This window comes from Dromiciops gliroides, chromosome 6, assembly GCF_019393635.1.
Source record: "Dromiciops gliroides isolate mDroGli1 chromosome 6, mDroGli1.pri, whole genome shotgun sequence".
Classification (NCBI taxonomy): domain Eukaryota; kingdom Metazoa; phylum Chordata; class Mammalia; order Microbiotheria; family Microbiotheriidae; genus Dromiciops; species Dromiciops gliroides.
This window is the reverse complement of record NC_057866.1, coordinates 102,091,345-102,108,977: the sequence shown is the minus strand read 5'-3', so window position 1 is coordinate 102,108,977 and position 17,633 is coordinate 102,091,345. Positions and strand designations below refer to the sequence as shown.

Genomic DNA, 17,633 nt, shown 5'->3' with positions numbered 1-17,633 from the left:
CAGGGGGGAAAAAAATCCATCTCAGTCCAGAACTTCTGGAAATTTCATCATGACCCCTCTCCCTGTGTGGGAGAGCAAGATGACAGACTGAGAAAGCAAGAGCAAAAACAGTTCCTGGGGGACATCAGGAAGGAAGACCTTCCCCCCCAAATGATGTCCTCTAGAACTAAGGGGGAATAACCTAGACTATCTGAAGGCTCAGCTATGCTGAATAAGAAGAGTGGGAAAAGGGTATACCTTCTTAATACTTCTTCCTGCTCTATAAGGGAAGGGAAGAAGAAAGAAAAACTCCTTCCCAGGAGGAAATGACAAAGATACAACTCTGCCTAAGCACACTCGAGGAAATGCCCCAGGTGTAGGGGAACAAGCCCAAAGTACTACAAGGGTCTCAAGTGATCTAAGAGACTGACACACCTGACCACTATACAAAACATTGCTATTTAGAGGAATGTGAAATGTAATTCCATAAAATTCACCTAAAATTCCTCCAACATGGCTCTTCCTCAAATACTCACATGCCATTTTAAAGAGGTTAAAAGCTTAAAGTTACAGTCAGTCACCTAAAATGTTTGGGAAATGACCATATGGTCCGTTTATTGGTGTCCTCTTAGCTAACAGTCACATCTATCATGAACTTTGGAGAGGCACACAAAAAAATTAAACATAAAATATAAACATACTTCAGGTTCTAGCTAAAATGTACAAATAAAATTTTCTCCAATTAGCTTCCAAAACCTGAATTTAAAGCCTTTTGTACCTTCCTCTAGACAAAAAAAGTATCAGACTTAGAAATATAAAAACATGAGTGAAAGCTGAGTTACATTTTGCACACCCCAGGCCCATTTAAAAACAAAATCTCTTTCAAAAGGTAGTATCCAGAAGATTCAGAATACAGTTCTTCATAAAAGCAATGTGTCAGCCTGCTTTTAGATTCCTCTCATGGAATACATAGCAATACTGCCCACCCAAGTCTCCCTTGACACCAAACAGGTTACAGTATCACCTATCCTCATGGGCAAGCTGTTAAAATCCTCTTCACTGAGCAGAGACCCACTGATTTGCCATTCCAAAACTAAGCATTTCTGTTTAGAATGGTCTAAAGTGACTGAGGGCCTGAGAACTAGTTTAAAGGGACCAAAAAGTAGACAAGTGGAGAATGGGTGCTTGTTGATAAAAAGGAATAAAGAATAAAGTATTAGCAGAAACAGCTGGAGTGGCGGTACAGAACAGTTCATATGACCTGAAGTTCTGAGATGATTCAGAGGACAGTAGCGTTGGTGAAAGACTCCCTGGTTCTACAACAGTAAAAAGCTAAAAAAGAAAGTATACTAGTACAAAGAAAGGTAGACAGAGAAGCTGGAGAGAGCTAAAGACCAGAAAATTAGCTAAAACCCCAGCAGGAAAAGAGAGGGAAAGAAGCCCAAAGAAACAAAAGGACCTGAAGTAGGCAGGCATCCAGACTATTTCCCAGCCTTGGCAGAGGACTGCCTGCTCCAACCAGGAAGAAAGCAGATGGGAAAAAGTTTGAAAAAAAGCAAAGAATAATAGCTCAAAGAACAGGCAGGAAACTGAAGAGCAGGCATAAATGATAAACTATTGATCAGTCAGCAAGTATTTGTCTAAGTGCTTTCTATGTTCCAGACACTGTGCTTGCTGGGTCCTGAGAATATAAACACAAGGACTGAAAAGATTCCACCTCCCAAGGAGCTTACAGGGTGTGTGGGGAGGGGGGGGGGGGACTGAGAAGTGGCCTCAGAACCAGCAAGATGAGGGTTCAAGTTTCCCCCTCCCATTCTGACTTAGAAGGGTGAGAGACAGCTCTATTCGACTAGAAGTGGAAGAGACAGTGCCATCCTGCAGTGATAGAGGTTCATCATCCAGGAATTCTCACTATCCACGAAATCACAGGTACAGTGCCTAGCCCTATGAACTATAAATGTAAGGCAGGACCATTTAATGCAGAGGCAAATAATCCTATGCTTCTCATAAGTCCCAGAAAAGATTTACTACTTTATTATTGCACAATAAAATTATGGAAGTTTACAAATTATGACCCAGGGCAATCAAGAAAAGTTTATATTATATTCAAAAGAGTCATCAAAGAATGAAGTCAGGAAGCATGTAATATATTTTAGAATGATATTAAAGATAGCTAAAAACCAAATTAATTTCAGAATCATAAAGGACAAGCTTCAGTTATCTGGCAACTTTATTTCTGTGCAACCCTTCATTCCTCAATGCCTTGAAGATGAAATGAAGCAACACTGGAAACATTTAATCTTTTTTCAAAAATTCATAGAGAAAGAACAGTCCCCTTTGATAGCAATCTTCAGCATCTCTGATTTTTAAATGCTGCATGTACCTTGAGATCCCGATGGATAATAGGGGGCTTCTGTTTATGCATATGTTGTACTGCTCTGCATGTCTGATAAAATATCTTCAAAACCGTGTCACAGGAGAGAGGGCCTTTGGATTCAACTTTCTTTAAGAATTCCACCAGTTGCCCTATTATAAAAGACAGTCAATTTAATTTACATCACTATGCAAATGGGAATCCCATAGATTGTTTCCTAGAAAATGAAGATGCCTGACATAATTTACTGGCTCCCTTTTTATTTCACAGCCCTAGAAGCTCTACCTAACTTGAATATGTATTTAAGTGTCTCCTATGTAGGCAACAACACTGCTAAGCACTAGGGGAAATATGAAGATTTAATAAGATGTGGTCCCTGCCCTCATGGAGCTCACAATCTAGTATAGGAAAGGACTGCAAGTGTGTGTGTATGGGGTCATGTAACTGAATGTGGGTGTCAAGAAAACTCTGACAACAGTAAAAGGTTATGTATAGCTATTTTATATAGCTGCATACCCAGGCCTGCATAAAAATTTCATGGGCAAAAAGGGGTAGAGTATAAAAAGTTCAGAAGCCCTGCCCTACACCTAAATCTACAACGATGGGCAATTCATAGCCTTTCTCAGCTTTAGCTTCCTCACATTCCAAATGTGACAGCAGAACCAGCTGATCTTTACCCTTTTCAGTTCTATCCCGGGTTTCAATTTCAACAAGGTTATATATATAAAATATGTCAGGTCGTATGTAAGGTTCATGAAAATAGGATTCTACAGTGAACTAAAAAACCTCCACAATCAAACTGGGTAAAAATGCTTCCTGCATCTTACAGAGTTTTCAGAATGCTACAAATGATCTCCCATGAGTGCTTATGAAAGCAAAAGGTCGGTTTTGCTTCTCTTAGCACAACAGACCTAGGTAAATAAAAAGCAAGCAGCATCTTGAGCACCTGCTCCATATAAACCCTACTAAGCTCAGCACTTAGGAAAGATACAAACTATATGACCCAGATGGTTCCAGAAGTTCATTTATAATCTAGCTGAAGCAACAACACCACTATCTAGTGGAAAGAGAAGAGTCACCAGGACCTGAATCTGAATCAAGGTATGACCACTTCCTACTTGTAAGCTACAATTAAGTCATTTAATTGCACTGAATCTCAAGCTACTATTTATAAAATGAAGAAAATACTTATACCACTTACTTCAAAGGGCTGGTGTGAAAAGCAATCAAGATAACATAAAGGAAAGCATTTTGTAACCAAAAAGTGTTACTACTCCTAGTCATCAAGTCAGCAATCTATTCTTTAATTCTATGAAAACTTAGCTAGTTTCTAGGCTGATGAAAAAAATTACAGTTCTTTTATGGGGGAGGGGGGAAGGAATCTAGAATAATGCTGATATCACACTTCCTTTTCCTTTTCCCTTCCTCCTGCCTTCCCCCACACATTCTAGGGTTCTAATAGTCAGCTAAATGTCTAACTTCACTTTTATGTATGTCCCTCTCTGAAAATATTCATTGATGTAGTGGGTTTTTAAAGGGCTATTTTTATGAATTTGGTTGGTCAGGTGGTAGGAACAGATGAGATGGAGAAGGAAACAGCTCAAGAGAGGTCTTTGGTTAGTTCTTCATTCTGCCTTCAGTAGGCCCCAACAATCAACAAACATTTATTAAGTACCAACTATGCGCCAAGAATATAAAGACAAATACAAAATAGGCCCTGCCTTGAAGTAACTTACATTCTACCGAGGAAGACAACATGAGTAGATACAACATACATATACAGAGACACTTAGAGCTCAGGTTATCAGGGAAAGCCTCGTGTAGAAGGGGTTGTTTGAGCTGAATTTTGAAGGAAATGAGGAATTCTAAGGCACAAAGGGAGTTCATTCTGGGCACAGAGGACAGCTGAAGCAAAGAAATGGAAATGGGAGATGGAATGTTGGGTGTGAGGAACACCAAAATGGCCAGGTTGGCAGAAAGGTAGAGCCTGCAAAGACAGCTTGAGGCGAGACTGTGGAGGGTCTCAAAGGCCAAACAAAGGAGTTTCTATCTTACAGATAAAAAGGAGTCACGAGAATTAATTGAGCAAAGTAGCGACTAGTTCAAGGCTATACATTAGAATATCACTCAAGCAGGCAGTCAAGTGGAGGACAGATTAGAGGAGGGAGGGAGGGAGGAAGGCAAGGAGGGTGGTGGGAAGAAAGGAAAGAGCATTTATATAGTATATCGTTTCATTTGACCCTCACAACAGCCCTGGGAGGTAGGTGCTGTTAGTACCCCCATTTTACACATGAGGAAACTGAGGTTAAGTGGCTTGCCCAGGATCACACAGCTAGTGCCTGAGCCTGGATTTGAACTCAAGTCTTCATGGCCCTCAGTCTAGCACTCTATCCACTACCCCACCAGTTGCCTCATAAAAGGGAAAGGCATGAGACATGGAGGTGAATTAGGAGGCTACTGAAATATCCCAGGCAAGAAGTCATTATAAGGACCTGAACTAGAGTCCACCATTTGAGTGGGGAGAAATGAATGGATTCTATTTCCAGTAAAAGAAAATGAGGAACAGGTGCCAAATAGCCAAGGCAGCCACATACCTAAGCTTAAACAAGGTACAGCAGAGGCAGCATAGTGGTGGGAAAAGTAGTCACAGGTGTAGGGTTCCTAAACCACTTCTAATTCCTAATCATAACATGAACAAGTCACCTATATCCTCCTAAAGGCTCATTTTTCTTATCTACAAAATAGATAGAATACTTTCACAACCAACTTCACAGTGTTGTAAGAAAGGGCATTATAAAAATGAGTTGTGATTATTAGCAGGATGGTGGAAAGAACTATAAAGGCCGCTAGGTGGCACAGTGGATAGAGTGCCAAGCCTGAAGTCAGGAAGACTCATCTTCCTGAGTTCAAATCTGCCCTCAGACACTGACTAGCTGTGTGACCCTGGGCAAGTCACTTAACACTATCTGCTTCAGTTTCCTCATCTGTAAAATGGGCTGGAGAAGGAAATGGCAAACCATTCCAGTATCCTGGCCAAGAAAACCCCAAATGAAGTCACAAAGGGTTGGACACAACAGAAACAACTGAATAGCAACAGAAAAGAGCTACACAGGCCTTTGGAATCAGAGGATCAGATGTCAGATGTGAAGTGCTTGTTTTCCTTTCCATAAATTCACATGCTATCAATCTCTAATGGGTCAACCCCATTCTCTGATGCTTCTGTGTGACCTCAGAAGGTCATTTAACATTTGTGGACTTCAGTTACCATATTCATGAAGTGAGGTTGGACAAGGTGGCCTCCAAGGTCCTTTCCAAATTTAAAACCTGATTCTACTGTCTAACTTGTATATTAGAAAATTAACAACTGACAAAAATATCGCATCTTATGAGCATGATTTGTAATTATTCCATGACCTCACAAAATCAAATGAACAAAAATGACATAAGGCATGCATTTTCCTCCATCCCAAAGAATGGGAATTCTGGGGCTATTTTAGGGCTCTTACTAAGTTGAGCTGGGCCATGGTGAGCCAAGGATAAAGACAAAACCTGTTTCTATGTTAACTATGCTCCCATTTAGGCTACAGTGACTTAACATCACATCTCTGGGCCATCCCTGACCAATACCATTTAGACAGATATCTCAAGACAGGCACTGTTGGAGTAGACAAACCACAGTGACATGGGTTTATTCTAGTGAACTATGCTCTACAATACAATCAACATAATTCATCTACTCAGCTATTAAAAAAGTAATTCAAAGCTTGAGCATTATGAATAACTTAGTGACTGGGCACCCTTCCAAAGACCAAGGCTCATCCCTGACAGGGCACTTTGTAGTTCCTGGGGCTCTGAATTCTGGACAAAGTTTAACAACTTAAACTATATTGGGAACTACCTTCTCACACATTACAAGATGATGTAGCTATAAAGAAGGTAGAAGTCCTAGTTCTCTCTCTTCTCTCCATTCACAAAGTGCACCCCAATTTCTCTGGACATGGATATAGAACCATGGCTTATTATTCTGGGTTCTTTTTTCAGGGACTGATTATTATGTATATTACTGATCTGTATATTACTGATGACTTTCACTTTTCCTATTTATTCCCCCAATTGCCATCCATTACTGTAAAGAACCAAAGCAAGTTAAGGAACAAGAATGACAAAGATACACAAACATTTGGCTTTAAAGAAATATGAACAAGCATGCAAGATGACATCAAACTTAGAAATGGCTCATTGGAATGAGGGAGGGATAGTTCAAATTTAAAATGATAAAAAGCCAAAAGAAAACATTTTTTAAAAAATACTAAATAGTAGGAGATTATTTGAGGCTTGAGACAAACAAGTCTATGATCTGGAAACGGGGGAGGTGGTAGAGATGGGTATTTCCATAGGTAACTTAGGGGAAAAACAGAAACAGAAACTCTTTTAAGCTTAAGACATTCCCAAAGGCCAACAACAGCCAAAAGAGGGCAACAAAGAACAAGAACCCAAGCTGTCTAATTAGGGCACAGCATTAAAAGAACTGGGTTCAGATATCACAAGCAATTATAGGAAACGAAGGGATAAAAGCCTTCCCCTTGGATTTATGCCAGCTACAATGGCTTTAAAAGGAGACAGAATTCAGATACACAAAACTGGTCCTAAGTGCATAGCACAGTCATGGATCTAGTAAGTGCTCAGTAACTACATAACTGTTAAATGAAATAATAACAAAATATGGAAATGCACATAAGTGACACTGTTTTGAACAGGATTCTAGATCTAACCATGAGAATGAACTAGACAGCAGGGAACCCTCAAAGAAGGTACCTGCCATATTCTAGACCCTGTGCCCCTTTAGAAGAATATGAGAACCACATAACTGCACCTGGCAAATGAGCATGTTTTCTAGAGAGCTGTTGCAATAAAGTAGTTTTCATTTCCAGGATATGATGTTCCTCAGGCTTCCCAGAGGGTTGGCACCCTCTGTGTCCCATTACAATATTCTCTTTCCTAACAACTATCTCACACACTCACACACACACACACACACACACACACACACACACACACACACACCCCAACACTTAACTGATAATCCTCTCATACAACTCCCACTGAAGGAAAAAGGGTAAATTAAAACTGCCTGAAAACCATTCTACAAGAAAAAAGGTAAGAGCCACAGAATCTGAATGGAAATGAACACAATCAGTCCTTTTTAAGAAGCACTGATGTCAATCATCCTAATTCTTTAGAAATTGAAAAATATAATCTATCACATCTTACCAAATTATGTCAATTACATAGGCTTGAGAAAATTCCTGTCAGAGATCCCTCCTATTAGCACAGAAAACTGATCCCCAACATGCTGATCAATGATTCTGGGGTGTGTTTTACTTGCCATGATAAGAGCTTGACTTGTAGATGCTCTACCTCACTAACAGCAGCAGTGCACTCCATTAGCTAGAAGGGAGGCAGCTCAAACTTCAGATCTGTACTTCCTAGCTATGGGATAGTAAGGGAGCCCCTTCTCTTCTTCCCTTTTTGGACCATCAATTTCCTCTTTCATAAGATGAAATCCAAAGAAATAAAAGGCATGATAAGACTTCACAAGAGGTTAAAGGAAGTATTCTCAAGAACGATAAAGAAAAAGAACAAGAATAAAATATGATGGGAAATGAATTAGAAAAAAAAATGATACAAGATGTAGAGAAAGGTTTGCACAATCTAAAAGTCATTTGTAAATGGAAAGAATCCCCTCCCAAAATGAATCTGAATACTGTATTATTATAATGACCAAAAGGCTTGGTCCAGAAGAAAAGTTGAGGAAATGTATCTCCCTCCCCCTTCAGTAGTGGAATACTGTACATATTGCCAAATTCCGTTGACATGCAAGTTGGTTTTGCTGAAATGCTTTTTTCTCTCTTTTTCTTCCTTGGGATGGCTTACTGGATAGGGGATGGGGAAGGGGATACATTTCAAAATAAAGATGATGAAAAAACAAAAGACAACAGCCTGAAAAAAGGTATTTGTGATGCTCTACTGTCACATACTGGCACAGGAAAATATCAGTGTCCATTTGGAAATGTGAGCCCAATTTTCACCAAGCCCTTCCTGGGGCCTTAGACAATGTTCTCTTTACTCTTAGCATGCTTTTCAGTAAATAGAAAAGATTTCCAGCCAAACACTTAGGTCTTCAAGAATGTTGTTGGGGAGTTCCTACTCAAGTAGAAGTTGGGTTAGATGGTGTTCAATGTCTCTTTCAAGTATGAAATTCTGTGAACTCCCTGTTAAGAGGATTAACTATGAATCCTTCAAAAGTTGAAAATTGTTCACTTTCTGTTCTTTTGTAAAATGTAAGAACTTATTTATCTTCATATAACTGTTTTTCTAATTAATTCAATTTTTTTCATACAACTGACATTCGTTCTGTGTCTTCATTATTAGCTAAAAATAATGATACTGGGACAAATTATAACAGTCGGTTTCTCATATAGACCTACATTTTTTTCTTTTTCAGAATAGTTAGATAAATAAAAATTATATGATAATTCTACAAAATATTTTATAACTAATGACTTGTGTTTTTGAAAATTTAGAAATGATACAGAAAAAAAATTTTTTTAAAAAGAAAGAAATGATACAGGGACATATAATAGGGTTATAGGAACTCTTTCATATATATTTTTTCATTTCTTTTCTTCCAGATATTCTAGAAAATTAAACTTCTATCCTAAGAAGCTTTTATTAACACAAAGCATTCTCAGCAGAATGTCTTGCACATAGTAGATGCTTAAGGATAAAATGGGTATAACAAATGCTTTTCAACAGATTTTTTAAATGTAACAGGACAAAAAGGAAGCGTGTGGTTGTAAAAGCCAAAACAGACTACTGCCTCTTCACCTCTTCATTATTGGAGTTCCTTCCAGAGGACCTCTGGATCTATGATCCTATGACCTGCCCACTGAATCGAGTTATTTGTCTTTGGGGAAGATTTCTGAGGGATTTGGGGATGAAACTAATGGCCACAAAGACGAAGAGAAAGAAGGAAGAAATGTGTCAAAGAGAGCTCTAGTACCACCTGGACCTCCCACCTTCCTTCCACCAGGAGCCCCCCAAACATATACTTTTATGCACGTCTAAGTCCTCCAACAAGAGAATTCGCCCAAATCATCAGACACATTATCAGCTTAGAAACACTCACAACTCTGGCCCACCCCACACTGAGAAATCCGATTCCTTGGGGACAAAACATCAAATATTGACCTTCAGGCTTCCAGAACAGTACTAATGGCTTACACAGCCCCTGACCTGTCACCTGTCTGTTTTACTTCTGTAATGCATGCAGCCCATGAGCTCCCTAAGGTCAGGCACAATATCTTAACATAATACCTCACAATTCTATAGGCTTTACTACGTCACACATCTCATCCTTTGCAACCCCACAGCACCTAATGAACAATATACTGCCTAGGCACACAAAAGGTGCTCAAGAAATATTTAATCAAATATTTAAAGTATTATTTGCAGAAACATTTCCCAAAAAGCAAACAATGAGCACTGGGAAGCCAAGAGAAGAGAATCCCAGTGGGAAAAGAGACCTGCTCTGTGGTTGGTAGGGTAGATTCTCTTATTAAGCAAGAAGCAAGGGGGCAGCTAGGTGGTGTAGTGGATTAAGCACTGGCTCTGGATTGAGGAGGACCTGAGTTCAAATCTGGCCTCAGATGCTTGACACTTACTACCTGTGTGACCCTGGGCAAGTCACTTAACCCTCATTGCCCCACCCAAAAAAAAAAGGGGGGGGGGGGCAAAAAGCAAGCATACTAACTCTGGAAAGAGTCCTGTTTCCATACCCTCTCTGTAGTAGCTGCATACCAACAAAGAATATCTCTTCTGGTAGACAGTGGGAGTCTAGGTTCAAACCAGACCTGCCTTTCATTTGTAAGCATTTCCTAACAGGAGCTGGTGGGCAAGGAAAATGCCCACGTGTATTTTACAACTGCAAAAAAAGAAATTGCAAACAGTTACCCCAAAGGAAAATCTTACCTCTGCAGAGTTCAGTGAGCAGAAGAAACTCAGCTTGTCCAGTATCAGATTCTTCTTTTCCTATTGATGCAGCAGAGCAGAACTGGACAATGTTAGGATGTCCAGAAAGTTTTTTCTAAAGTCAATTTGTTAAAGAGGAAATGTGTAGGCAGCTCTATAAATCTGTACACAGTCCAATAACAGATTTTTAAACAAAAACATACCTGAATACAGACGTGTCTATGGGTGCTATTACTTTATAATTTTAACAGAAAGAGAAAAGTGGGGGAAAGGAAGCAGGAAGCAAAGAGCCAAAACAAAGAAGGGTAAAAGGAAAAAGATGAGTACTCACACATCTTCGGTCATCATCTTCAACTAATGTTAATGTGCTATTAACTACTGATGGGGCTAAAATAGCCCCAATATGCAAGTAGACACTGTAACAGACCCCAAAGAGTGGATAAGGATACTAACTATGAAGAAGAGAGGTACTGTTGTTAGGCAGCTTATAATGCACTCCACACACAACAGTTAAATCCAAAGCCAAGACTTAATTAATACACAAAATTACTCAAAGCTCAGATCAAATGCTTTCTCCATAGTCTTCCCTTTGCCCAAGTAAACAGTAATCTCTCCCACCTTTGGGCTTCACATCACATTGCTTAAGTATGACAGTTTCTGATCCCCCTAAAAAGCTGTAAGCTCCATGAGAGCAGTCTGTGTCTCATATAAATGTTATGCCTCTTTCAAAGCCCTGTGTAAAGAGTGCTCTACACAAAGTAGGTGCTTAACAAATATCTGTTTGGAGAACGAGGGTTAGATGTAGGACTGTAAGGGACAATCCAACCCCCTCATTTTTTAGAGGAGGAAACTGAGGCTGGGTTTGAAGACATGTCTAAGATGTCCGTTTTTTCAGCTAAACATTTATTAGGCAACTTAGGATTATAGATTTAGAGCCAAAGAAAATCCTAGGGAGTGATCTGGTCTAACCCTCTCATTTTACAGAAGAAGAAAACTGAGGACACACAGATAAGTGGCAGAGATGGGTTATGAATTTGGTTCCTCTGATTCCAACTTCAGGGTTTTTCCCACTATACTACACTTTTCCACCTACTGTGTACTAGGCACTGGGTATACAAAGACAATATGTAAACAATACCTTATCTAGTCAGGTAAAACTTCATAGAAAAGAAGGGCTTTCAGTTCTGCTCTGGAGGAAAGAGAAATGAATATTTTTGGCAAAACCACAAAAGATGGCAGACAAGCTAAGAAATGGCAAGAACATTAAGCCAAGCAGCACACAACAAAACAGTCTGAACGAGAGAGAAGAGAAATGGGTGGGATGTACCTGGTTTACTGTGGGGAGCTGCCCCCTACATAACATTCTACCAGGCTAAGTACCCCACCCAAAGACAGTATTATGTCACAAGCTGCCTAAACAGCCAGCTCCTGCAGCTTACACATAATGCTGCTTCAGGGCAATGCTTTTCAAAGAGAAAGGAACCAAGTGTTGGGTACATTCTAATCTGTGGCAGAGCATCGAGTCATGGGCACTCAAGGATTATTAGTACCTGATTCTGAGGAGGAAGAGGAGAAGCCAAGATAGCCACACACTGATTTTAGTTGGTAAGTATTAACCATTATAACATCCAAAAGTATTACAGATGCTTAATTAGCATATACACAGCAGTACAACTTAAAAATCATATATATCTTCTTCTTTTGAGAAAAAGCCTCTGTTTGTAATGCTGCAAACTATTTCAAGACAAATCTAGGTCTCAGTATCAGGGAGGGAAATCCTTCCTTTCTACGGAACTGCAATCTACTGTCAAGTAGCATGTCTATTTAAAGTGGGCTGCCTAATGAAAAGTAGGCTTGTTCTGGTCTATAATTGTCACTGAACTCAAGCTTTATGACCCTTAAGATATAAAATGATTTTACATTTAAAGTCTTCAGAAAAAGGATACCATAAAACACACTTCTTGAATGATTGCTTTGTTCTTTTCCTCTTCATTGGACAGCAGCCTCTGTATCATAAAATAATGTCAAAAGAAGGAATAGATTAAAAATTGATATTTCTCTTTTGAAGGTTAACGTTTAACTTACAAGTACAAATGTGTAAATATCTTATTAAGGGATAGACATAATTTACCTTAAGAAAAAAATACAACTCTTTTTAGATTATATACCTTTTGTCCTAATTAAACAAATAGATATTTGAAAATGAACTTTTATAGATTATGGGAAACAAGGAAAACAGAAGACTGAGGGATAGTAGGGTGGGGCAAATAGAGAGGAACTTCTTTAAATATTGGCTAGGATGCTACAAAAGGAGACAAGGACCAAAAACCAAGGAAGAGGTGTCTTCAGTGACTACATTTAAATTTCTTGTTGTTCAGTTTATTTTTTTTTTCAGTCTTGTCCAACTCTCCATGACCCCATTTGGGGTTCTCTTGGCAGAGGTACCACAGCAGTTTGCCATTTCCTTCTCCTGTTCATTTTATAGATGAGGAAACTGAGGCAAACAGAGTTAAGTGACTTGCCCAGGGTAAGGCAGCTAGTAGTCTGAGGCCAGATTTGAACTCAGTAAGAGGAGTCTTCCCAACATCACTTGACCCTGTTTGCCTCAGTTCCCTCATCTGTAAAATCAGCTGGAAAAGGAAACAACAAACTCTTCTAAGAACATCCCAAATGGGATCACAAAAAAGTCAGAAATGATAAACAACATTTAAATTGCAGGTGCCTGAATAAAACTTATAAAATGGGCTTGCTCCCTTTTCCAGTTACTTATAAAATATAAAGATTTCCAGCAAAAAGGAGGCTCCTTCCAAAGTAGAAAATGCTCGAGTGCTATACAGTATATCAAGAAACCCGAAGGCTAAAACTAGGAATACCTTAGAGATCAACTAGTACAGCTCTTTCTTCTTACAGTTAAGGAAACTACAGCTCAGAGAGTGGGACTAAGTGACCTGCCCCAAATCACAAAACTAGTTGGGCTAAAAACTGAGCTTCCCGGCTTCTAGGCACAGACTCTTTCTACTCTCCTCCCCTATGTCTGTTGAAGCCTTTTAGAAGAACAAGAATCTGTTAGTGAGTGTGGAAATTTATTTTGATTTGGGGACCCTACCTTTGGGCTGAGATTGGAAAGCCTTAGGCCCTCAGGGTCTCTTCTGTGTGGGAGGGGCTGGTGCCCCTCCCCCTTGCTTCAGCTGAGTCAAAAAGCCCTATGGGCTATACAAGACCCCAGGTCAGACAGCTGGGGGGAAGAAGCCCCCAGCTCCCTCCACCCTGAGCAGAGGTATCTGAGAGATGCTGGGCTCTGGCGAGGCCTGTGCTGGGGCACGTGAGGCTTGAGCACAGCCCCCCCCCCCCAACTGCAGCCCTGGCTGGCAAATTAGCTTGGTCTGTGGGGGGCGCAAGAAGCCCTGAGATTTGAGTGGAGAGGAAAAAAAGGTATATATAGACCTGGCGGTTAGACTCAGGGGGATTCTAACTAGAGATTGGGGGGGGGGGGGGTGTACAGGCTGACAGGAGGACTGGAGACCAGCGGACAAGAAAACAGGGGGCTGAGAAGAGGTCAAGAGGGCGGCTGACGAGATTAGAAAGGATCTGTCAGGGGGGACAAGAGGAACAGTAACACAGGACTAGGAGCAAGGAGGAAAGGCCGGCGGACAAGATTAGAGGGGCGGCAAAAGCGGCAGAGGGCAGACTGATGGAAACAGACAGACAGACCAGGAGGCAGAGGAGAGTACACAGAAGCGGTCAGCACGGGGTATAGGTTGGAGAAAGTGAAGATTAAGAAGAGTTAGAAGAAAGTAGCTGAGCAGGGAAAGTACATACCCTGAGGCCCTTATTGTATTAAAAGTTCGAAGCACAGCAGGTGGGAAAGAGAGCAGTGGAAAGAGACCTCAGGAAAGCAGTCAGGTTGTACATTTTATTTCCCTGTATTCTTAATTTTTTTTTTGTATTCTTAATTTTAAATAGCATCTCATAAATAAACTCTGCTTTGATTATTTAGTTAAGAGGCTTCTTAATATTTTGTTTATCAATTTGGGAGTGGAGCAGTGTGGTGGAACTTTATAAACGGCCCACATTAAATTAATAGCATTCAGATAGCCAGCTAGTCAACAGTCCCAGATTAGTCACCCCAGTCAGATTAGCCACCCAAATTAGCCCTAGTCATTAAAAATATTTTACATCTGAATGGTGACCACAGCAGGACTTATGGCCCAATTATAATTTTTCTAAACTTATCATTTTTCATATAATCGTAATTTTTCATTTGTCCAAAATTATATAATTTTTCCAGGTAATAATTATTAATAGTTAATAATTTTTACATGAGGAATTACAAATTTCCTTTTAGTGTCAAATTAAAACCAAAGAATGGAAAGAACACAAAGGCTGGTTCCAATAACAAATGAGTAAGCTGGCCAAAGGTCCTTTCCCAATGCCATGACATACCTGCCCCAGGTATGCTTTAAAACTGATCAGCTTTCAGAGTCCACAGAAAAGAAAGGAGAAATTCAAGGGAGAAGAAAATCAGAAAGAAGGGACAAGAGAAACATCAGGTATTTTCTTTTCTCCAATTTGGGGCTTCTTTCATTTGGGGAAATGCTTGTAAGTACTGCAAAATAGTTTTCAATTAGGGGTAGCTAGATGGCGCAGTGGATAAAGCACAGGCCTTGAATTCAGAAGGACCTGAGTTCAAATCTAGCCTCAGACACTTGACACTAACTATGTGACCCTGGGCAAGTCACTTAACCCTCACTGCCCCATTCCAAAAAAAAAAATAGCTTTCAATTCAATATTTAATTTTCCAAATAACTGTTACCTTTAAAGCATAATCTTTACCACTTCCAAGATCTTGAGCTTCATATACAAAAGCAAACCCACCTGAAAAATTAAAACAGAAGTGAAGTTAGATTTATGTGTTTTCTAGTTATTTATTAAGTTGGTAAAGCTTCACTGCCTAAAATATAAGTAAAGACTGAACTTTTATTTAGCCGCAGCTCTGCAACTTATGGATGCGCCTGGTAACAAATTGAAACAGAACCAGTAGCAGGGGAAACCACTGCAGTTTTATGCAGTATTTCAGGTGCCTACCACACAGGAAACTTAAAGGAAACCATTTTTCAGAAGCTTCTAGGACCACACTGACAACTCATAAATCCACATAACGCGTAACATATGTGTGTGTGCCCATGCACATGTATCTTCACTATGTGTGTGTGTGTGAGAGAGAGAGACAGAGACAGAGACAGACAGAGACAGAGACAGAGACAGAGATGCCCATTACCCTCTGTCCTGACTGGAGGATGGAGCCATGCCTTCCAAAATCTCCTCTCAGACCAGCCCAATTCCCTGTGCCTATAAGCTGTCTGCATGTTATCTTCCCTAGCAGACCAGGAGCTCCTTGAAAGCAATGACTGTGTGGCTGTTTACCTCTCTCCATACTCAGTGTCTAGTAAAGTGCCTGGCACACAGGAGGCACTTAATAAACGCTACCTGACTGAGACAGAAACCTGAAGAAGTTTGGGGACAGAAAGAGCCAAAGCCCCATTCTGGGGGAAAAGAGGAAAAAATATACACAAAGTTAAAATATGATAAAAAGTATGAACTCTGGGCTCCTCCAGACTCCTTCATCTCCCTGGGTAATAAAACCACCAACCATTAGCAGATGCTCTATACAGAAGTTGCTACAAATCCTCTGTGAAGATTTATTTGCTTTACTATTTTTCCCAAAATTCTCACTCTGCAAGGAAATTGTCAACTTTTCTTTTTATAGCTTATAAAATGTTTCCAGGAAAACTGGAATTTTTTAAGTATTTGGTGATTTGCTAAAAAGGCATTTTAGCCCTGCTGTTAAGCAAACACTGTCTTTACAGATAGTAGGTCAACAAGTACATTCAAACACCCAACTTCACAGAAGCAAAGTTTAGACCTTTCGTTTCTCCCTAAGTGATTCCCTATGCCAAACCTTCTCTTCTCTCCCTCAGGGCTCTTTTGCCTCTCTCCTTGCCCTTCCCTGGCTTTTCCACTGAACATCTTGTTCCTGTTGTGCCAACTACCTTGTGTTACCTACTTCGTGCGTAATGGTATTTATTCACTTTACCTTGATGCTGTATTTGCAGATGTGCTTCTTGTCTCCCACATTAGAACATAAGGTCCTTGTGAGTACCTATTATTTCATTCTTTGTACTTCTATCCCCCAGCCCCTAGTACAATGCCTGGCACACACAGAAAGTGCCTAATAAATGCTTATTGATTGACTGATTGAACTGAGGTGGTGGTTATATAAGTAGAGAGAAGGGACTGGATATAAGAGATATTTTGGAAGTAGAAATGGCAAGATCTAGCAACTGCCTAGATGTGTGGAAGGAAGACAAATTAGGATTCCATGATGGTACCAAAATTACAAACCAGGAAACTGGAAAGATGGTAACACCTTACGCAAAAACAGGGAAGTCTGAAAGAAGGAAGGGTTTGGGGAAAAGATACTAAGTTCAGTTTTGTTACATATTGAGTTGGAAATGTCTCTTGGGGAAAAAAAAAAGAAATGTCTCTTGGAGATCCAGCTTGAAATAGCCAATAGACACTTGGGGATGTAGGACAGAGGTTCAAAGAAGAGATAGAAGTGGCCATATAAACCTGGGAGTTATCTGCACAGAAAAGGTGGTTAAATCCAGGAAGAGACAGAGACACCAGCAACTGGAACAGAACCTGGGGCAACATTCAGAGCAAGTGGGGCAGGACCCAGCCAAGGAGAACCAGGAGAAAATAAGGAAGGGATGGATCCAGGAAGAGAGAACGCTCAACACTGTCAAATGCAGCAAACTAGTAGAATGGGATAAGGACTAAGATCATCCATTTGGACAGTAAGAATATAATGGTAGGGGCAGCTAGGTGGCACAGTGGATAGAGCACCAGCCCTGGAGTCAGGAGTCCCTGAGTTCAAATCCAGCCTCAGACACTTAACACTTACTAGCTATGTGACCCTGGGCAAGTCACTTAACCCCAACTGCCTCACTAAAAAAAAAATAAAAAGAATATAATGGTAGAGGGCAGCTAGGTGGCACAGTGGATAAAGCATCCGCCCTGGATTCAGGAGGACCAGAGTTCAAATCCAGACTCAGACACTTGACACTTACTAGCTGTGTGACCCTGGGCAAGTCACTTAACCCTCACTGCCCCACCAAAAAAAAAAAAAAAGAATCCAATGGTAACTTATGAGAGACAATTAGGTCAGAAAAACTGCAAAGGGTTTAGG

At 40.2% G+C, this 17,633-nt stretch overlaps 1 protein-coding gene across 5 annotated transcripts in view; it reads right to left on the bottom strand.

Annotated features, from left to right (window-relative positions):
* GAK (cyclin G associated kinase) overlaps positions 1 to 17,633 on the bottom strand; it is a 124,868-nt gene that overhangs the window by 86,240 nt on the left and 20,995 nt on the right. For 4 of the 5 annotated variants that reach the window (XM_043969681.1, XM_043969684.1, XM_043969683.1 and 1 more), the window contains exons 2-5: positions 15,198 to 15,259; positions 12,331 to 12,390; positions 10,385 to 10,499; positions 2,363 to 2,505 (exon numbers count right to left, since the gene is read on the bottom strand). In XM_043969681.1, the coding sequence (XP_043825616.1) occupies positions 2,363 to 2,505; positions 10,385 to 10,499; positions 12,331 to 12,390; positions 15,198 to 15,259 (380 nt within the window). Of the gene's footprint in view, positions 1 to 2,362; positions 2,506 to 10,384; positions 10,500 to 12,330; positions 12,391 to 15,197; positions 15,260 to 17,633 lie in introns of those variants that run through there. The other variant, XM_043969685.1, reaches the window with a different exon arrangement.